The sequence below is a fragment of the Oryx dammah genome, unplaced genomic scaffold, assembly GCF_014754425.2.
Source record: "Oryx dammah isolate SB20612 unplaced genomic scaffold, SCBI_Odam_1.1 HiC_scaffold_20, whole genome shotgun sequence".
NCBI classification, from domain to species: domain Eukaryota; kingdom Metazoa; phylum Chordata; class Mammalia; order Artiodactyla; family Bovidae; genus Oryx; species Oryx dammah.
The window spans coordinates 62,458,390-62,481,130 of record NW_024070204.1 but is presented as its reverse complement, the minus strand read 5'-3'; the positions used below and the strand labels follow the sequence as shown (position 1 = coordinate 62,481,130).

General features: G+C 38.6%; 1 protein-coding gene and 1 long non-coding RNA gene across 3 annotated transcripts in view; one reads left to right on the top strand and one right to left on the bottom strand.

Moving 5' to 3' along the window:
• Positions 1-3,595, bottom strand: part of TNPO1 (transportin 1) — an 89,046-nt gene extending 85,451 nt beyond the window's left edge. For both annotated transcript variants that reach the window (XM_040262697.1, XM_040262700.1), the window contains exon 1: positions 3,453-3,595. In XM_040262697.1, the coding sequence (XP_040118631.1) occupies positions 3,453-3,467 (15 nt within the window). In that variant the 5' untranslated portion in view covers positions 3,468-3,595. The remainder of the gene's footprint in view (positions 1-3,452) is intronic.
• An 86-nt stretch (positions 3,596-3,681) lies between these two features.
• Positions 3,682-6,991, top strand: LOC120879634. Its single transcript, XR_005724840.1, has 2 exons — positions 3,682-4,086; positions 6,815-6,991. It is a non-coding gene; the product is annotated as an uncharacterized LOC120879634 (long non-coding RNA).
• The last annotated feature ends 15,750 nt before the right edge of the window (positions 6,992-22,741 follow it).

Below are 22,741 nucleotides of genomic sequence, written 5' to 3'. Positions count from 1 at the left end.
ATAATGTATGCCAAATGCCTACAAATGATGAGTATCATATTACATCATCATACAATAGAAAAAAATGTTAATTCACTCTCTCTTCCCTTTCAACTCAAGCAAAAGGGCAATAAATGCTGTTCTCCTCAATTTAATTCCATTATTAAATTCCCTTAAGTAAAAGCAGTTTGGCAATATGAACTGAGTTTTTGGATGTTCATATACACTGACCCAATATGTTCATTTTGGGAAATAATCTAAAACACAGAAATTGTTTCATGTATAAGGATGTTCATTGTAGTGTTTATTATAACTGCAAAAATATAATAAAAAAAGAAACTTGCTAACTGTCCAACAGCAAAATGTTTAATTATGAGAAATTCATAAAAACATCTTGTGGTCATTTAAAAAGATGCTGACAAAATAATTCCACAGCATGTCAGAATGCTTATGGTGCTAGGTGAAAAAGCAAAATTATTAATATAAAAGTCTCAATTGTATAAAAATCAAATAAAACTGAGAAAAAATATTGGAAGGAAATGTATCAAAGGGCTTAATTACCTCATGGTCCTGATATTTGTGATTATTATTTTATGGTTGCTTTCAATAGTTTTCTAAAATACCAATGACCATGTCAAAGATGATGATAATAAGTTATTATTTATGAAGTGTTTACTACATGCCAGGCCCAGTTCTAAGAACTTATTGTATTACACTGAAAAGACTTGCTTTGTTTTAAAATTTTTACCATTAAAAAGACATATGTTGATTCAAATCTTACAGTCTTTCAGATATCAGATTTCCTTCAGCTTTCCTTCAATTCTGCATTCCACTATTTGCTCAGCTATCAAGTGCCATTTTGGAATAAGATGTAGCCACCGTTCCTGTATTGGTTCTATCTACTGCAGAAAATTCTACGACAAATCTGCACCCTAATCTCCTATTCTAGTGTCTCATTTAACCATTACAATTCTGGAACTCTTAACATTATTACATAGTACTTCAAATAATTCTAGTAAGGAAGTCTTGAAATAAGCAAACGTGGCTTCTGAAAACTCTTTCTCACCCTAACTCCCATCTGTGTGCTAAGTCGCTTCAGTCATGTCCTGACTCTTTGGGACCCTCTGGATTTAGCCTGTCATGGTATGTTCCAGGCAATAATAGTGGAATAGCTTGCCATGCCCTCCTCCAGGGGATCTTCCTGACCCAGGGACTGAACCTGAGTCTCCTGAGGTTCCTGCATTGCAGGCAGATTCTTTACCACTGAGCCACCGAGGAAGCCCAACATCCATCTATAGAACTACAAGTCTACAGTTACCACTTCTGCAAATCTCTGTCTTCCATTGTAAACTCCTCACCCTCTACAATCCAGGAGACCTCTCCTGCCGGCCAGCACTCACCAGAGAGCTATCATAGCATTGGCTGAATGGAACCAACTAGGAAAGATTTTCAGCACCTGGGGAATTTAGCTGTCTCTTAGCTGTCTCTGATCCTACCTTTCTGAAGGTGGAATTACTCTACACTGTTTCTAAAAACGTCTCACTTTGATTTTCTCAGCTTTTTCACCCTTTTGTTTTTTAGGAACAACATCTCTTTGGCACCAATATGTATTCAAATATCAATTTTAGGAAAAAATTCATAATTTATATCCTGGGCAAAACAACTCCCACTTATTGCTGTGTTCTTCTCTGCAGTTTATATTTGATAAATTTATTTCATTATATATGTCACTTGCTTTGGCTTCCTGTATAACCAAATTCCTTTTCTTAAAAACAGTGTCTGCAGTAATCCAACATGGTTAACTGCAAGCAATTCTTCTAAACATAATACATTTATATTTCAATGCAGTTCATTTATAGGATTTAGAAAAACAGAATTCATGAGATGGCTTTAACATTATATTAAAAAACTAGTCATAAAAACAATGGATATAAACAGTTTTGATAATGGAAAGATTTACAACCAGAATCATATATATTTTTACCAAAATTTTATCCTGCTCACAGTATACAATGATAATAAGCTATACATCTTTAAAATATTTTAAGATACTTCTGTGGGGGGAATTCAGTAATTCCCTGAATATCTAGGATGAAAATGTAACAACATCAAGGCTGATCTGGTAGGGGCCTCTTTCAGGTAAAAGAAAATGGATCACTAATAGTTCATTAGGCTCCTATTAAATTAGGTGAACTGCCAAACTGTTACGCATTTATGCATTGCATACAGTGCAGAGTAAAAAAGAAATCTGCACCTTCAAGCTCGTATTTCTCTTTTGCAGTTGCAAGTTTTCAACTTGGCAGAGTCATTCTCTAAAAAGAACAGGTGCAGGAGAGGGTAAAAATGGAAAACAGAATTGATTTCAAAAAACGGAATCCTCCCCTGATTAAGTATAACTTATTTGCCATTCTAATAGGAAAGCTTTGACAAAAGAGAGAAACTTAAAACCAAATGTAACTTTTGTTATCCTAAAAACGAGTATGTCAGGACAGCCATTTTACAGTCTTGCATTTTCAAATACCTACTACACGATACAACTTGTATTTTTTTTTTTTAAATCTTTCCTTTAGGTAAAAAAAAAAAAAGAAAAAAGCACCATTTATACACTCATTCAAGCTACAAGCTTCAAGGCAGGATTGCTACTGAGCTTCTTAACACAACTCTCAAAATCAATTTGTGGACAATCTCCAACTTAATTTTCTATATTTTTATCTGTGGAAGAACGGAACTGATTAGTGATGGTTAAGGTAACGTGCTTAAAACTATGCAATCCTTGTAAAATACAGTTGATTCTTAAAATCTGAAAACAAGTTAACAAGCGATTGCTTTCAATAGGAAGAAAACCACTCCCCAAACAGGTTGCTTGTGGCGTGGGTCGGCTTCTCAGCAGCAGTTCCCTGGGGCGTGTTCGCGTGGGAGAAGTACAGAAGGGCAGAAGTGCAAAAAACACAGACCCACGCAAAACCCGTACAGTTACAAACATTAAAATTATGTAAACATGTCGTGAAACCACGAATCCCCAAGGGTAAAAAAGCCGCCTGGAGACAGCGATCAGCCGTCGGAGTGTGGAGGCGGTGGTGGGTGCGGGCCCGGGACAAAGAGCGGGCATCCGGGGCAGCGCCCGACGGTGCCCAGAACCCGCGGGGAGCAGCCGTCCCGGGGCCCTCAAACGCCGCGGTTCAAATAGTCAGCTCCCTGAGGCGCAGACCTTCTTCCTGCCACCCCTCAGGGGCTACGGGCCCTAACCTCGGACACCTGAAGAGCCGCCGCCCGCCCCGTCCGGATCCCCAAGGACGCCCGGGCCAGCAGCTGTTGGGCTTAGAACCGCGCCGCCGCCGCCGCCGGGCGCCAAACGGCCAGGCTGGCACCGATGAGGCGGCGGCGCCTCTCCCCGCGGCCGTCAGGCAGCTTGCGAACAGCTTGCCCCAGTTCCCGCCATCCAGTCAGGGGCCGCGCACCCTCACGCCACCTACCCGGTCCCACACCATCCCAGAGGCCTCCGGCGCTCGGGCCCTCTGCCGAAGCGGCGCTGCCTCCCGTCCGGGGCCTGAAATGGCTGCGGAACAAAGAGAATCTGGGCTCCGGCGAGCGCCGGTCCGATTGGACAGGGGGCGGGGCCCGCCGCGGGAACGTTCGGCGGCGGTCGCCTTGGCAACGGCGCCGGGGCTGGGGAAAACCGCGGCCGGGGGACTGCGGGGGCCTAAGGACCTGAGCCCGGCGGCGGGTGGCAGCGGTTTCTAAGCCAGCGCTGCAGGCTCGGGCCTCGGGCCTCGGGCCTCGGCCCGCTGCCGGGCTCCAGCTCGCGCCTCCTGCGGCCGGCTCGCGGGCCCGAGCCTGTGGCTCAAGGAGGAGCCGCTGTTGACGCTGCTCTGCCCTGTGAGGCCTCGGACAAAATGGCCCTGCAAGTGTGGCTGTCTCAGAACACAACGGCCCTTCCCGGGGACCAACTCCAAAGTGACAGCCCTTCCCCGGGAGCCTATTTAATACCGAATGTGCCGCATATTCCACAATAATACAGTTCCATCGCCGCTGGTAAAAAGCAGAAATGTCTTCAATGGATAGATAGGGTGGACGCTTGTCCGCGAATGTTACAGGATAGCTTTTGAGGTATGCTGTGTCTGACACATCGACTGCTATGTAGGTGAAATTAAATGCTTTCTAAAATTAGGTTTTACGTCTTCAGGCGTGTATTCATGTAAAAGTGTCGTTTCTTGCTGTTAGAAATAACAGGTTGTCTCCGTAACAGGCCATCATGAGAAATTAAAATGTTCTATTTTCTGAACAGAAAAATATTTATACTTTATATAAATGAGTATATAAAGGTAGACGTTTTATATACTCATTTATAATAATGGTAGTGAGTAGATAAATAGTTCCCTTCTCCACATTATTCTTAACATATAAAATTACTATATGTGAATATTTAAAATATTATTTCCTAAGGTGAGGATGCTGCTGATAATATTCTTCCTCACGTGGTCAATGTGTGTAAAAATACCAGCAGTTTTGACTATCTTGCTTGCAAATGCTATATACATTATGTTTTGAAAACGTGTGGTGGTTGTTGCCTTCCAGGTATAGTCTAGATAAAATTATAGTACCAATACTAGAAGTGTGTTTTTCATACTGAGACATCTTGTTAATAAACTTGTTAATTTTCATTTGCAACAACAGTCATTTTATGAAAAAATGTTTATTTAACTTAGACTTTGAGTATAAAAGGAGCTTTTCTATCATTAGGAAATTGAACATAGCAGAAAAAATATTTTAAATAACTAAAATATTTATAATTATGATTAACATTTTCTAACGGTAATTCAATAGCAGTTGCATGCAGTAGTGTGAAGCAAAAAGAGACCCCTGAAAGAGGAATAGATTACCAAGAAAAAAAATCTTAATGTCAACCTTCCTAGCTGGTAGTTCAGTATATTTGCAGGGATATTTATCCAAAATATGTATATTTATCCAAATAACACACATTATATTTCTGCTTTTGAGAAGTCCTGTCATGGAATAGGGAGCCTTGTTCTCTACAAATCAGGGTGTATGTGGTACTTGTATGCTACTTTACTAAAGAAAAATAACAGGAATACTTTTAAAATGTGTAGGATTAGCAAATAATGACAGGTGTAAAGATATATTGATTAAGCAATTACTAAGGAATTTGCCTGACTAATAGTTTGGAAATAGTTGAATTGGAAAGAAGTAAAGTATTTTTAATGTATGTGAGAAGATTTATTGACCAAGATATTTTGAAAGGAAAAAATACTGATTATCAATGTTTTGAAATTGAGACTAGGCAAATTAAATATCCATTCTTTTATAAAATGTAAATGAAAATGAATTAAAATTTTAATATAAAATAGTTCTCTATTGGATACAGAGATATTTAGACATGTAGGCTCTTAATATTTGTCCTTTAGGTTAAATTAAAAATATGTGTTTTAAACAGTAAATCTTATCATTAACAAGGATTTATTAACATAGCTTATTTTATTTTAAATTTCCTGTTAGTTTTTCCTCTTGGCACAATTAGCCAAATGAAGTAGCATCTAATCCAGGAGTGTTTTCTCTTCACACCCAAATACAGTACAACAGTGCTCATGTGATAAACTTTTAAGAATTGTTGGTATTTTTAATGACATATTTGAAATTAAAAAATAGTAAATAAACTTTGAGTTTAACTTCAGAATCATTACATATATCATATTTTAAATTTCTGTATTAAAATATATTTCTTAGGTAAAAACATGACCAAGATAAAATCAAGGCATGATAGAAGTTACAAAATAGTATTAAGGGAGAAAACATACCTATAAGCTTTCACCTTGGAAAGAAAAGACACTTACTCTGTAGGTTGTAGCACTGTCGAAACAAGCATGAACCTCAGAAACAGGGGCTCTGTATACACTTACAGACACTTTCAGTGTGGTCCTTCTGAGCGTCACTTTGTCTTAAACAGGATTAAATAAGATAAAGTATATTAGGAGCTTATTAGCAGAGTGCCTGACAGATAGTTGGAGGGCAATAAAAGATAGTATTATTAGGTATTAACACATATATAAAAGAACAGATGTTTGAGAAGGTGGAATGGTTATTGAAAAGATAATAGGTCTGGAAATCCAGAAAGTATTAAATATTTTTAATAGTCAATTATTAGTGAGTATATAGAAACTCAGTAAGATAACTGAAACTATTTATTAGATACAGGGAAGCTTCTAAAATAGAAAACTTCCGAGAAATGCTTCCGTTTTATACTTCTGGAAAGTTGTGGATTCTCACTAGATCCTTTAACACTAGGCAGTTTAAGGAATTGCCTTCCATTGCAATATGTTCAGATTGGCAATAAGGTAAAAACATTTAAAAAGTAATTATATAGAGGAATTTAATTCAAATGTTGGAAAAGCACAGTTGTGTTCAATATTCAGATATTTGTAAATAATCTATAAGCACTTCTCACTTAAAGCAAACCCAATTTATAGTTTGTACAGAAGAGATATACAAGGGAATTATTATTAACTGGGAAAAGATTAACTTCAAAGTTCCTTTAACTATTAATATCTCCTAGTGATTAAAATATGATTCTATTTATAAAAATGTCTACTTAGACTTCTGCTTCTGAGAAGATGGAGCAGACCTACTTTTTGCTCTTCTCACAAAGTACAGCTGAAATCCTTGAACATTATACACAAAACAAGCATACATTTTACACATAAAACATTACACATATGTTACACATAAAACATCCATGAAAGAGCGAAAACAGACTAGCTAATGTCCTGGAAACCCAAGGAATATAAAAATTAGTTACCTGAGTTTTCTTTTTGCCTCATAGATCCCAGACTTGAGACTGAAGAAGCTGGCTACTTGGAAGCGTCTATGGTGCAGACCAAGAAAGACCCAAGAAAATGTTCCTCTCTGTAGCTGAAGGACCAGTAAAGGGGCAGGATAGCAGACAGAAAACATTTAGACAATAAATGTTCTACTCCAGACAAAAACTATGAAAAAAAAATGACTCCTGTCCCCTAATTCATGCTAGCAAAAGTCTGGTGGAGAGCCTAGACTTTCACCTCAACTTCCCCTTGCCTCTTTTGGTATCAGAGAAAGTTAAGTAGGGAGTTAGGACATTGATCCCACTAACCAGTAATGGGAAGCCTCCTATCTTGGGTGTCAATGGAGGCCAAATAGGGAACTTGGACTTCTTCCCCAACCTGGCAGTAATGAGGTGGTGCCTGCTCTCCACCCCCACTTCCACTTGGAATGCTGTGTCAGAAAAAGCCAGCTAAAATAAAAGATTTAAATAAGATCTAAAATCTCATAGTACAATACTCTCAATATCTAGATTTCACCTGAAAATCAATGATCATTTAACAAACTAGGAGGATTTCAAACTGTATATAAAAAAGACAATAAATGATAAAACCAAGATGAGAGGGTTGTTAGATTATCTGACAAAGATTTTAAAGCAGACAGACAGATCTGAGAAATGCTTCTCTGAACAGCTACAAAAACACTTGAGACAGAAAAAGAAAATCTTTAGCAACTTAATAAGATATATTAAAAAGAACCAATGAACACTTTAGAACTAAAAATTTAATAATTAACTGAGATCATGACACCTGGTCCCATCATTTCATGGCAAATAGAAGGGGAAAGGGTGGAAACCGACAGATTTCTTCTTGTGCTCTAAAATCACTGTGTATGGTGACTGCAGTCATAAAATTAGAAGATGATTGCTTCTTGGAAAGCTATGACAAATCTAGACAGTGTATTAAAGAGCAAAGACATCACTTTGCCAACAAAGGTCTGATAGTCAAGGCTATGGTCTTTCCAGTAGTCATGTATGGATGTGAGAGTTGGACCATAAAGAAGGCAGAGTGCTGAAGAATTAATGCTTTAAACTGTGGTGTTGAGAGTCCCTTGGACTTCAAGGAGATCAAACCAGTCAATGCTAAAGGAAATCAACCCTGAATACTCATTGGAAGGACTGATGCTGAAGCTGAAGCTCCAACACTTTGGCCACCTGATGTGAACAGCTGACTCATCGGAAAAGACTCCAATACTGGGAAAGATTGAATGAAGGCAGAAGGAGAAGAGGGTATCAGAGAATGAGATGTTTGGATGGCATCACCAATTTAATGGACATGAACTTGGGGAAACTCTGGGAGGTGGTGAGGAACAGGGAGGCCTGGCATACTGCAGTCTGTGGGGTCACAAAGAGTCAGATGTGACTTGGTGACTGAATAACATCAACAGAAAACTAAGTGGATAGGTTTAACAACACAATGGAGGAGTACAAGGAAAGAATCAGTGAACCTGTAGATGGATAAATAGAAATTATCCAGTCTAGCAGTAGAAAGAAAATAGATTTTTTAAAAAATGAGCAGAGTTTCATGGAGTTAAGTGACTGACTAAAGATCTAACATTCATGTCATCAGAGTCCTGGAAAGAGAAAAGAAAGGTGGGCCTAAAAATACTCAAAGAAATAATGGCTGAAAACTTCTGAAGTTTGGCAAAAGACATACATCTACAGTGTATTTTCAATGAAGGTCCCCAGACAGCTAAATGAGGGAGAGTGTTTTCAACAAATAGTGCTGGGACAACTGAGTATCCATATGCAAAAGGGTAAAATTGGACCCCTACCTTGTACCATTTACAAAATTTAACTCAGAATGGATCATAGAACTAAATTTAAGAGCTAAAACTATAAAATTCTTGGAAGAAAACATGGAAGTAGATATTTGTACCTTGTATTAGGAAAAAGACTTCTTAGATATGACACCAAAAGCACAAGCAGCAAAAGAAAATACTAGATAAATTGGACTTCAATAAAATTTAAAAGGTTTGTGCTTCAAAGGATACCATAAAGAAAGTGAAAAGGCTACCCATAGAATGGGAAAAAGATATTTGCAACTCACATATCTGATAGACCTTTTCTAGAATAAAGAACTCATATTTCAATAAAGACAAATAATCTAGTTTAAAATAGGCAAAAGATCTGTATAGGCATCTCTTCAAATAAGACACATAGATTGCCAATAAGCATTTGAAAAGATACTCAATCTCATTGTTCAGTTGCGCAGTTGTGGGCAACTGGGCAAGCTAAACTCTTTGCGACCCCATGGACTATAGCATGCCAGACCTCCCTGTCCCTCACCGTCTCCCAAAGTTTGCCCACGTTCCTGTCCATTGCTTTGGTGATACCATCCAGCAATCTCATCTTCTGACAGCCAACTCATTGGAAAAGACCCTGATGCTGGGAAAGATTCAAGACAGAAGAAGAGGGCAACAGAGGCCTCTGACGCCCTCTTCTGCCTTCAATTTTTCCCTGCTTCGGGACTTTCCAATGAGTCGTCTGTTTGCATCCAATGACTGAAATACTGGAGCTTCAGCATCAGCATCAGTCCTTCCAATGAGTATTCAGGGTTGATTTCCCTTAAGATTGACTGGTTTGATCTCCTTGCTGCTTAAGGAGTCCTCCAGCACCACAGTTTGAAGGCATCAATTCTTTGGTGCTCTGCCTTCTTTACAGTCCAGCTTTCACAACCAGATGTGACCACTGGGGAGACCATAGCCTTCACTATATGGACGTTTGTCGGCAGAGTAATGTCTCTGCTTTTCAACGCACTGTCTAGGTTTGTCATCTCTTTCCTGCCAAGAAGCAATCGTTTTCTGATTTCATGGCCACAGTCACCATCCTCAGTGATTTTAGAGCTCAAGAAGAGGAAATCTGACACTACTTCCACCTTTTCCCCTTCTAGTTGTCATGAGTAATGGGGCCAGATGCCATGATCTTAGTTTTTTTTTAATATTTAATTTTAAGCTGGCTCCTCCTTCACCCTCATCAAGAGGCTCTTTAGTTCCTTTTCACTTTCTGCCATTAGAGTGGTATCATCTGCATATCCCTTATGGCAGAAAGTGAAGAACTAAAGAGCCTCTTGATGAAAGTCAAAGAGGAGAGTGAAAAAGTTGGCTTAAAGCTCAACACTCAGAAAACTAAGATCATGGCATCCGGTCCCATCACTTCATGGCAAATAGATGGGGAAACAGTGGCTGACTTTATTTTTGGGGGTGCCAAAATCACTGCAGATGGTGATTGCAGCCATGAAATTAAAAGACGCTTACTCCTTGGAAGGAAAGTTATGACCAACCTAGATAGCATATTCAAAAGCAGAGACATTACTTTGCCAACAAAGGTCCATCTAGTCAAGGCTATGGTTTTTTCAATGGTCATGTATGGATGTGAGAGTTGGACTATAAAAAAAGCTGAGCACCGAAGAATTGATGCTTTTGAACTGTGGTGTTGGAGAAGACTCTTGAGAGTCCCTGGGACTGCAAGGAGATCCAACCAGTCCATCCTAAAGGAGATCAGTCCTGGGTGTTCATTGGAAGGACTAATGTTGAAGCTGAAACTCATATTTTGGCCACCTGATGTGAAGAACTGACTCACTGGAAAAGACTCTGATGCTGGGAAAGATTGAGCACAGGAGGAGAAGGGGACGACAGAGGATGAGATGGCTGGATGGCATCACCGACTCAATGGACATGAGTTTGGGTGAACTCTGGGAGTTGGTGATGGACAGGGAGGCCTGGCTTGCTGCGGTTCATGGGGTCACAAAGAGTTGGACGCGACTGAGTGACTGAACTGAACTGAACTGATCTGCATATCTGAAGTTGTTGATGTTTCTCCCGCCTATCTTATTTCCACCTTGTAATTCATCCACCTGGCATTTCTCATGATGTGCTCAGTGTATAGGTTAAATAAACAGAGTGACAGCAGACAGCCTTGTCATAATCCTTTCTCAGTCCTGAATCAGTCAGTTGTTCCATACAGAGTTCTAACTGTTGCTTCTTGACCCACATGCAGGTTTCTCAGGAGACAGGTAAGATGGTCTGGTATTCCTTTCTCTTTAAGAATTTTCCACAGTTTGTTATGATCCACACAGTCAAAGGCTTTAGCATAGTCAATGAAACAGGTGGATATTTTTCTGGGATTCCCTTGCTTTCTCTATGATCCAGCAAATGATGGCAATTTGATCTCTGGTTCCTCTGCCTTTTCTAAAACCGGTTTGGACATCTGGAAGTTCTTGGTTTGCATAATACTGAAGCCTAGCATGCAAGATTTTAAGCATGACCTTACTAGCATGGAGATGTGTGTAATTGTCCAATGGTTAGAACATTCTTTAGTACCAAACTTCTTGGGAATTGGGATGAGGATTGACCTTTTCCAGTCCTGTGGCCACTGCTGGGTCTTCCAGATTTGTTGACATATTGAGTGCAACACTTTGACAGCATCATCCTTTAGGGTTTTGACTAGCTCTATTGGAATTCCATCATATCCACTAGCTTTATTGACAGCAGTGCTTCCTAGGGTCCACTTGACTTCACACTCCAGAATGTCTGGTTCTGGGTAACTGACCATACCGTCATAGTTATCCAGTTCATGAAGACCTTTTTTGTACAGTTCTTCTGTGTATTCTTTCCATCTCTTCTTGATTTCTTGTGCGTCTACTAGGTCTCTGCCATTTCTGTCCTTTATTGTGCCCATCTTTGGGTGCAATGTTCCCTTGATATTTCCAATTTTCTTGAAGAGATCTCTAGTCTTAGCTATTAGGGAAATGCAAATCAAAACGAGATACCACTCCACATGTACGAAGATAGCCATAGTAAGAAGCATAGATAATAATAAGTACTGGCAAGGATGTGGGGAAGTGGGGGGGGGGATGTAAAATGCTAATACTGCTTTAGGAAACAGTTTGGCATTTTTTCAAACAGAGTTACCATATCTTCCAGAAATTCCATTCCTAATGGAAATGAAAATATGTCTCCACAAAACGTGGGCACAAATATTCATAGCGGCATTATTTGTATTCAAATGTCCCTCGATTGATGAATAAACAAAATTAGTATATCCATACAATGGAATATTAATTGGTATTTTAAAATGAATAAAGTATTAATACATGCTACAATTTGAGTGAACCTTGAAAACATTTTGCTAAATGAAAGAAAGCAGTACTGGGGACTGTGTATTGTACAATCAGATTTATATGAAATATCTAGTATAGGCAAATTTAGAGAGACTGAGTAGATTAGGAGTTTCCAAAAACTGGAGGGGAAATCAAGAGTGACTACTGATAGGTATCAGGTTTCTTTAGAGAGGATGAAAGCAGTCTAAAATTAGATAGTAGAGGTTACACAACCTCATGAATATACTATATAACACTTTATGGTAAACTTTAAGAGGGGAAATTTCATAATATATAAATTATGTCTCAGTAAGTCTGTTATTTATAAAAATAAAAATGAAATCCAAATAGAATTAATCAAGCAAAAAGAAAATCCATGTCAGGACACATAGTTCAACTTCTAAAAATGTAAAGGAAAAAACTGAAAGCTTAGGGAACAAGAAATGACATCTTACCTAAAAGATAATATGAATGACAGTGAATTTTACACCACAAACTATAGAGGCTGAAAGGAAATAATACTGTTTTCCAAGTGTTGAAAGAACTATCAACCCAGAATCCTATATTCAGCAACAATACCTCTTTAAAGAATGAAGGAAAAATCACAATATTATCAGATGAAGGGAAATTAAGAGATCTTGTCACTAATAGACTTTTTATAAAAGAATGGTTAAGGGAAGACTCTAAACAGGGTGGAAAGTATAGAAGTAGGAATATAGGATCATTGGTAAGAAAGAAGAACAGGTTAAACAAAAATATAGGTAAATGTAATAGATTTCCTTTCTTCTTGAGTTTTCTAAATTTTGTTTGGTGGCTGAAGCAACTATTATAACATTGTCTGATGTCATTCTGAATGTAGTTTGAGGAAATATTTAAGACAATTGTATCACTAATGGAAAAGTAAAGAAACATAAAGGGAAATACAGTTTCTATACTTCATATGTTTCTGAGTATACTGGTGCTGTCATTTTACCGTTCAAGTGAAGTGTAGAAACCTTATATATAGAAACATATATATATATTATATATATATACATTTCTAATTATACTCATATATATGTGCATATATGGGGCTTCCCTGATTGCTCAGATGGTAAAGAATCTGCCTGTGGTGCAGAAGACCTGTATTTGATTCCTGTATAGGGAAGATCCCCTGGAGAAGGCAATGGCAACTCACTTCAGTATTCTTGCCTGGGAAATCCAATGGACAGAGGAGCCTAGTGGGCTGCAGTCCCTGGGGTTGCAAAGAGTCAGACAGAATTGAGTGGCTGATACACTTTCTTTCATATATGTATGTAATTTAAATAAATATATGTATATATAATGTAATACCTAAAGCAACCAGTAAATAAGCTGTATAAAGAGATACACGAAGAAACATTACAGGCAAATCTATATGGAATTCAAAAAATGTGTGAGTAACCCACAGGAAAGCAGGAAAAGTAAATAATAGTAATAATAAAAAAGAACAGACAGAAACAAGAAGTAAAATGACAGCCCTAATATATCAATTACATTAAACATAAATGTATTTTGATTGGCAGGAGTGGATTAAAATAATGACCCAAGTATGTTTACAAGAAACTCACTTCAAATATGATATAAGCAGGTTTAAAATAAAAAGAAGTAATAAAGAGCAGAAATCACTGAAACTGAACATAGAAAAGCAATAAGGAAAATCAATGAAATAAAATGCATCTTGGGGGAAAAAATCAATACAATTGACAAACCTCTAGTAAGACTGAAAAAGAAAGAAGACACAAATTACTGAAAACTCAGGAACGAAACAGGGGATATCACTACAGACACTGCAGAAATCAAAAGGATGATAAAGGAATATTATGAACAACTTTGCACACATACATTTGAGAATGTAGATTAAATATACCAATCCCTTGAAACATTCTAGTTACCATAACTCACCAACATAAAACAGATTATTTGAAATAACCTTGTAACTATTAAGGAAATTGAATTCATAATTTTAAAACTCCTCCAAAAGAAGTCTCCAGGCCCCGATGGTTTCGCTGGAGAGTTCTACCAAGCATTTAAAGAATTAATACCAACTATACACAGTCATGCAAAGAGTTGACTCATTGGAAAAGACTCTGATGCTGGAAGGAACTGGGGGCAGGAGGAGAAGGGGACGACAGAGGATGAGATGGCTGGATGGCATCACTGACTCGATGGACATGAGTCTGAGTGAACTCCAGGAGTTGGTGATGGACAGGGAGGCCTGGCATGCTGCAATTCATGGGGTTGCAAAGAGTCGGACACGACTGAGTGACTGAGCTGAACTGAATACACAGTCTGTCCTAGAAAAAGAGGTGAAAACACTTCTCAACTCATGTTGTATAGGTACCCTGATACCAAAACCAGACAAAAATAGTATAAAAAAGAAAACTACAAACCAGTATCTCTCATAGACTCAAACATAGACTCAATATAGACTCAAATATTCTTAACAAAATAGTAGAAATGAAATTCTACAAATATAAAAATAATTATAATATAATATAAAAATAATTATGTACCATGACCAAATGGGTATTCCGGGATCAAGGCTAAATCAGTTTTCAGAAACCAATCAACATTAGTTATCACAGACATGCAAATTAAACCACAGGTGATAAGATATCCCTACATGCTCATCTAAATGGCTGAAACTGAAAAAAATATGACAATACCAAAATCTGATGAGAATTCAGAGAAGCTGAATCACTCATACATTGCTTTCGGGAACATAAAATGATATGGTCCCTGTGGAAAACAGTTGCACTTTCTTAAAAAACGAAACATGCGACTACTGTATGAGCATTTGTCTATATGAGCACTCTTGAACATTTATCCCAGAGAAATAAAAACTTACTTTCACACAAAACCTGTCCATGTACATTTATAGCAGCTTTATTTGTAATAGCCCCAAACTTGAAATACCTCAGATGTTCAATGAATGAATGGTTAATGAAACTGTGGTATATTCATACTACTACTCAATATGTGGAATACTACTCAGCAATAAAGAGAAAGAGATTATTGATATACACAGCAACTTAGATGAATCTCCAGAGAATGAAAAGTGGAAAAAATCCAATCCATGGTTTCTCCTAGCAAAGTTCCTTCTCTCTGTTTGCTTTTCCTCTTGCCTTCTCTAACCTGTATCTTCAACCTCTGCCTCTCCATTGGATCAAAAACCTTTCCAAAATTTAACTGGATATGACTTTAATGTTTATAAAAGTTGTGGGATTCTAAGTAAAGGAAGAATTCAAGATTCCATCAAGTTTGAAAGTCTTTTTGTGGCTGAAGGGAGAATTCATCTGTATATCTTAAGGGCCAAAGAAACACACCATCCAATCAAGTTATCAACCAGGATAAAAGTTGCAGACTTCAGTGAATAGACTAGAGCTGCTTATTAAGTGGAGTTTGGATGCCCAGTGAGCAATCGTTCTGCCAAGTTATGAAGAACCTATTATAAACTATAAATAGGGACCAGTATGTTCCATCAGGTTTCTGAGACAACTCGAGTCAGTGTCCTGGCTTGAAATTTCTAGTCATTATGCAATCTCAAACAAGCTAAGAATGAAATATATTAGGATTACTCAGCCACAAGTGACAGAAAACTTCTAACAAGATAGTAATTTATCTTTCATGTCAACAAAGGCAGTTCACAGCTTGTCTGGAAGATTCGTAATTATCAGATGTAGGCTTCTCCATCTTGCTACTTTTCCATCCTTTATAGGAAGCCCCTTTCTCATGGTCTAGTATGGAATACCAGATTTCAGCTTAGCCATTTACAACCACAATCCAGTCATTGGGAAAGAGAGAGAGAAAAAAAGGAGAGATGTAAGAACCTCCCTTTCAAAAAGTTTCACACACCACTTTTATTTGTCATTAGCTAGAACTTTGTCTCTTGTTATATGACACATACCTAGCTTAGAGAAAAGTCTAAGTTTTCCTCTTACTCCAGTCCAAAGCCCGACTCCCAGAAGTTGGGTTCTATCATTCTCAAAACCTCCACAATGGCTTCCAATAACTCCTAGAATTAAATCCTTATCATAGCTGTAAAGCCCTACATGATCTGGCCCTTGCTGACCTCCTCTTTCTGACCTCCTCTTCTTTAGGTTTCCCTGAAGGCTCAGACGGTAAAGAATTTGCCTGCCATGCAGGAGACCCAGGCTTGATCCCTGAATTAGGAAGATGCCCTGGAGAAGGGAATGGCAATCCATTCCAGTATTCTTGCCTGGAGAATTCCATGGACAGAGGAGCCTGACGGCTTTACAGTCCACAGGGTTGCAAAAAGTCAGATAGACTGAGCGACTAACACTTTCTACCTGTTGACTGGGTTCCAGCTATACTGTTCCTCAACCACAGTGAGCTCATCTCCACCTTAGAATCCCTACGCTTGCTATTTCCTCTGCTGGATTGCTGTTCCCCTCAGACACACCACGATGATCCCTCTTACTTCTTCAGGTCTCAAAGATGCTGCTAGATACTACTCCTTGACCACCTTATTAAACTTCTATCTTCTTACCATGCTTAATTTTATTCATTGCATGTATCAGTATCTAAAATCATATTCTCTGTTCATTTGAGGATCTCTTTCACTAAAACGTGGACTCCATTAGAGTGGGAACTTTGTCTTTCTTACAGCAATCATATTCTCAGTGTAAAGAAGAATGCCAAATATAAAGTAGGTACTCAATAAGTAGAGAGTAGGTAAATAAATGGATGAATGGATGACTAACTTGGTGAAACATTAAGCCAACTCCTTGGCTTTGTTTCCATGCCCACTGAGCAACCTTCTGATTATAACTTAACTTCCCAGAAAAATTTGATTATTGGAGAAACAATGTTCTGATCATATTTGGACATTGGCTGATATTCTGGTTCTAATGTGCGTTTCTCCCCACATTTTGTTAATGAGAGTTTGCTCCTAAAAGGGAGATGAACAGTTGTGTTTAGAGTCTTTACAGGTGACCCTTTATCTTGTTTTGCACTTCTGTTGGAATAGCACTAAGGACCCCACCCTGGAGCCATGGTGAAAGTGAAGTGAAAGTGAAGTCACTCAGTCGTGTCCGACTCTTTGCGACCCCATGGACGGTAACCTACCAGGCTCCGTGGTCCATGGGATTTTCCAGGCAAGAATATTGGAGTGGGCTGCCATTTCCTTCTCCAGAAGGAACCATGGTAACCCTATCAAAGCCCTATCTACTTAAGGGTGCTATGTGAGGACCTGTTAAGGAACAGCTCTGCTCCCTTTGTAATATTTCTAGGTTTATTTTTTTTATCGACTTATAAAACTTTTGAGGAACCATCTGTCAAGAGACACATATTACCAATTTACCATTTACTTCCTCTCCTGTACGCTCACATTACAACTTTGATGTACTTTTAAAATTTTTTTGAGGAATAGTGATCACAGAGGTTAAAGGTGAAGCTTTAGTTCCAGGCATATCTAGATTCAGATGGCTTTGTCTTCTTGGAGATGTCAGTTGACCTTTGGGATCCTTGGTTTCCTTATCTGTGTGATGAAAATATTAGTTGTGCCCATCCAACTAGGGTTGTTGAGAGGATTAACCTTGTAAAGATTTTGTCAGCACCAAGCTGCACTTACAAAGTAAGCACTCAGTAAATGCCCACTATTTGGAATGAGTAATAATTTTTTCAGGGGAGTTGAAAATACTTCTAATTATACTAGCATCGAGCCTCCCAAGTAGCTCAAACCGTAAAGAATCTGCCTGCAATGTGGGGAGATCTGGATTCAATCCCTGGGTCCAGTCCCTGGATCAGGAAGATCCCCTGGAGAAAGGCATGGCATCCCACTCTAGCATTCTTGCCTGGAGAATCCCATGGATAGAGGAGCCTGGTGGGCCACAGTCCATGGGGTTGCAAAGAGTTGTACACGACACATACTAACACACACATACTAACATTATTAACAGTATAATAGAGGAATGTAAACTTTTTTCTTTAAAAATGTTTATTTTTTGATAAATGTTTGGAGTGTTTGTGTTATACTCTACTAAAAAGGAGTTGGGCAGACTGTCTAACCCCAACAAGGCAAATGGCAAATAGTGGCAAAACTTAACTAAAATGCTACCTAAAGGGATCTCATATCCAGCTCTTTTGTGGAGGAGTTGGGCAGATTGTCTAATCCCAACAAGGCAGAAATAATGGCAAATAGTGGCAAAACTTAACTAGAATGCTACCCAAAGTGATCTTATAGCCAGCTCTTTTATGGAAGGCATGGATAGGAAAGACAGGTTACTCCTCTCACCTCTTGGAGGATATTAATCAGAGTTAAAAAAAAAAAACAAAACAAAGTTTTCTTCTACTGCCTGCATCCCACCCCCCGCCCCACAGCAGGTTCTTTTTCTTCTGTTCATTTTTGTCTTTGCCTTTTATTTGGGAGCTTTCCTTAAGGGTCTGGTGAGACCGGCTCTTCACTCAGACATTTTCATTAATAAGAATAAGGCACTGAAAAGCAGATTGTAAGCGCTGTTGTGATGGAGGAATTTGTGGGCAAGGGGCCTTCCCGGATGGCTCAGAGGGTAGAGGATCTGCCTGCAATGCAGGAGACACTGGAGACACGAGTCTGATCCCTGGGTCAGGAAGATGCCCTGGAGAAGGAAATGGCAACCCACTCCAGTATTCTTGCCTAGAGGAAGACTAGGACAGAGGAGCCTGACGGGCTACGGTCTGTGGAGTCACAAACAGTCGGACACAACTGAGTGACTAAGCATGGACCTCTCCTCAGTGATGAGGCATGGAGACAACTTTTGTGACCACAACTTCTCTGGTGCCTTGATTGGGAGAGATAAGCATGGCTCCCGGTGTTCTAGGACCTGGAACAGGCTATCGGGGTGGAAGTAGGAGGTCTCATTGTGTATTGCACCTAAATCTGGTTAGTCCTTTATTTTCATTTTGGTGCCTCATCCTTGTCCTCTACTGTGCCTGGATTCCTCTCGCCTGGGGCCTGTCTGGTTCAATTGCCGTAGAGAATAAACCTGCCATTTGCTTAACGTGAGACCAGGATGAGTTGTCATGTTGCTTCATGGGGTAGGATAGGGTTCCAGGGATTTTTTTGGCCAGTTCTCTTGTTGTCAGTACATCTCTGCCTCTTTCAATGCCTTCAGTTCCTCAGCCCTTCCTGAGCTCCGTGGAGAGACTCAGCTTGTTTCAGTTTGGTGTCAGGCATTTTGATTTCACATTTCTCTTCTCTTTTAAGCCAGTTTCCACTTCTTCATCTGTTTTCTGTCTCCACAAATTTGTTAACAAAGTTTAACATTTCTTGTCTGTCGTAGCATCTTTCTAGCTGTCCTTGTGCTTGCGAATTAGATCTTTGAAAAATTTTCCTTTGCTGCCGTTTTCAGGAGCTTTCAGAAAAGAGAAAAATATGTCTAAAAGTTAAACTAGAATTTTTTATTCTACTTTTAAAAAGTAACTATTAGATGTTACACTGGGCATAGTTTCATTTTTAATTTTGAGTAAGAGAGAGACTATTTTAATGTACGTAATTTTGAGTCAGTAGGTTAGCAGTTGGGAATTAAATATTTTAAAAATTAAATGCAGGTTTAATTCCAGTGACATTTTAGGAGTCAGTGTTATGATTTTGCTATAGACCATGGGATAGTACATGAGATTGATGCCAATAAACTGCCATATAATTTTCCAAGTTTTGTATGTCATGAAAATTCTTCATAAGATTAATTTACAAATGGATCAGCAGCTTTCAAAGAACACAGACATTCTGTTCAGAAAGATTTATATTCTTTAACACAGATTGGTATAGCAAAATTTATAGATTAAATATATATGCATATCTTTGAAAATGAATCATCCCTTGAGACAGAAAACGGGAAAGTCTTTTTCTAACTTTTAATTTGTGCACCAGAAATTTTGGGGTCATAATATCCCAGCATCCAAAGAATTCCACCAAACCATGGGGACTTTCTGCTACAAAGTTATTCATAAATTTTAAAGCAATAAAATGTATCCTTATGCAGTTTTCTCTTGGAGCTCTGAAATTACATGTATGCTGGACTGGCTCCTTTCCCCCACCTTCTGCATTTTTAGTTCAGTTTTCAACTTCATCTCTCAGCTATTACTTTTTTGTCCTTTCCTTAGTGTTCACTGTTGTTCTTCTTTTAAGAGTCAGTAGATTGGCAGTTTGTCAAAAGACCAATGTGTGATTCCGTGTGTTATGCTTTTCCTAGCACTTCTGTTGGGGCAGATTTAAAGAATTCTAAAAATGAGGGCTGTCTCTTCTCTAGCTGGCTTGAAGTAGAAGTGGTAATTTGGATTTGCTTTGCTTATGCTGGTAATGATTGTACAGTCAGAGAAATGAATTGTAAGGCATGAAAGCTCTGCCTGCATTTCACAAGACTTGTATTGCCTATGGGAGTAAACATATCTCATGCTCCCTAAGGACTGAACAGAAGAAAAGCTTTCTAATCTTGGAACTGGATTTTTCTGTGAGGATATGTATTCACATAAATCAGAAAGAAAAACCGTTAGGGAATTTTATCATGAAGTACATATAAACTGATAAGACATCTAGAAAATCAAAACAAGGGATATTTCAATAATAGCTGTGGATATGCTATTAATTTGTGTCCCTTACCACCTTTCCCATTTTCTCATTAATGCTTTTTTTCCTATGCCAGTTAGCAATGTGTGTTCGTGAGTGTTAAGTCGCTTCAGTCGTGTCTGACTCTTTGTGACCCCATGGCTGTAGCCTGCCAGGCTCCTCTCTCCATGAGATTCTCCAGGCAAGAATACTGGAGTGGGTTTCCATGCCCTCCTCTAGGAGATCTTCCCGACCCAGGAATCAAATCCATATCTCTCACTTTTCCTCCATTGACAGGCAGGTTCTTCTAGTATCACCTGGGAAGACCCCAGTTAGCTATATTTTTGCTCAACTAATTTGTGTTCCTTCCTCAGAAGGATTTTCCAATACTATGTGAAGGGCATATTTACATTTTTACAAATGGAATGTGGGTTGCTGAGAAAAGAGGATGTCATCACATTGCTATTTTGATAATTTACCATGATTCTAGTATCTTGTTAGGTTCAAAGGATTATTTCTTATAAAGTATCACACATTTTTTTGCCCCGATCTACTCTCCTCAAGATCTGAGTAGATGGAAGTACCTATATACAAGTACAACAGTATATATTATATACTGTAATATATATATTACTATTGTTATATACATATATATCATTGAATTGTGCCTATAGAATTTTCTTTTACAGGAAACTGTAATACTCTGTGTAACAGAATCTGAAGGAGGAAGGCTCTATAACTAAAGAAATAAAGTGAAAATATCTCTAAGTCATACAGGTCAATTTTAGCTGGAGAATGTACTTCTTTTAGTAGTTGAGCTAATGGAAATCTTTCAATTTAAAAGAAAGGAGGATTGTGAGTAGAAGACTCAAGGCAGTATTATAGAAGTCATGGAGATGGACAGGGCTATGAAAGAAGTGATCATCCCTGGCAGGGAGATTAGCTGAAGATGAGAGAGTTCAATTTATTTGTAGAGAAGTTGTGCCACTTTTGATCTGGGGGTTAGGGAGGAAGGCAAGCAAACTAGATTTTGATTGGCTTGGCAAAAAGAACTTACTGAAAGTGTACTGGAATAGTTCTCAAAAAAAAAATAAAACCCCAAAAAACTAAACTACCCATTCTAGTGATTGGAATACAGCTTGTCTATGGAACAGAAATGTCAGACACTCTGCTTGCCTCTTGTTTTATGGACATCTCTTTTGTGAGGAACATGACTGCCTGATATAACCAAGGTTTACATTTTATCGTTTCAAGTGTTTGGGACCAACTCTACATATTTTTTTTTTTCTGTTTAAAACCTAAATTCCTGGGGATGAGACTTATTGGGCTTGACTGAGTGAGGAGCCCAACTTGGACCACGAATGATTAACTGTGGCTAGAATGCGGGGTCATTTTGCAATATGGTGTCCCTGCACTGGCTGCCTAACAGTAGGAGGAGAAAAGAGAGAAGGAAGTGCAGTTTCTAGGATAAGCAGATGGGCTAAGGAAACTGTTTCTGAGTTCTCCACTGGAAAAGTACATCTCCAAATCATTTGATTCATGAGATTTAGCTGGAAGAGATGATCTGATGCTTGGGAACAAAAATCCCACCAAGTTACCAACATATTCTGGTAAAATAGCAGTACTTAAAGGTTTACCAAGGTTTATTTTAACTACTTAGATATAAAAAGAATAGTTAATTCATATTTATTTTATAATTTTCTCTAGTAAATTTTTCACTTGGAATTGCAGCTGAAAGGCATTGATAAATCTAATGCAGTCCTCTCATTTTATAAAGAGGAATATAAAAAAATTAATTACTTGACCAAAGTCACATGGTAAATAAGTAAAAACATCTAGGCTGAAATCCAAGTGTTACTTCTTACCTAATGCTGATATATTGATCTTATTTGCTTAGAAATAAACCCACTCCAGTACTCTTGCCTGGAAAATCCCATGGATGGAGGAGTGTGGCAGGCTGTAGTCCCTGGGGTCTCGAAGAGTCAGACACGACTGAGTGACTTCACTTTCACTTTTCACTTTCATGCATTGGAGAAGGAAATGGCAACCCACTCCAGTGTTCTTGCCTGGAGAATCCCTGGGATGGGGGAGCCTGGTGGGCTGCCGTCTATGGGGTTGCACAGAGTTGGACACGACTGAAGCGACTTAGCAGCAGTAGCAGCAGCAGCAGCTTAGAAATAGCTTGTATTTTGCTAAAAAATTTTAAAGATGATGGGTTCTTATT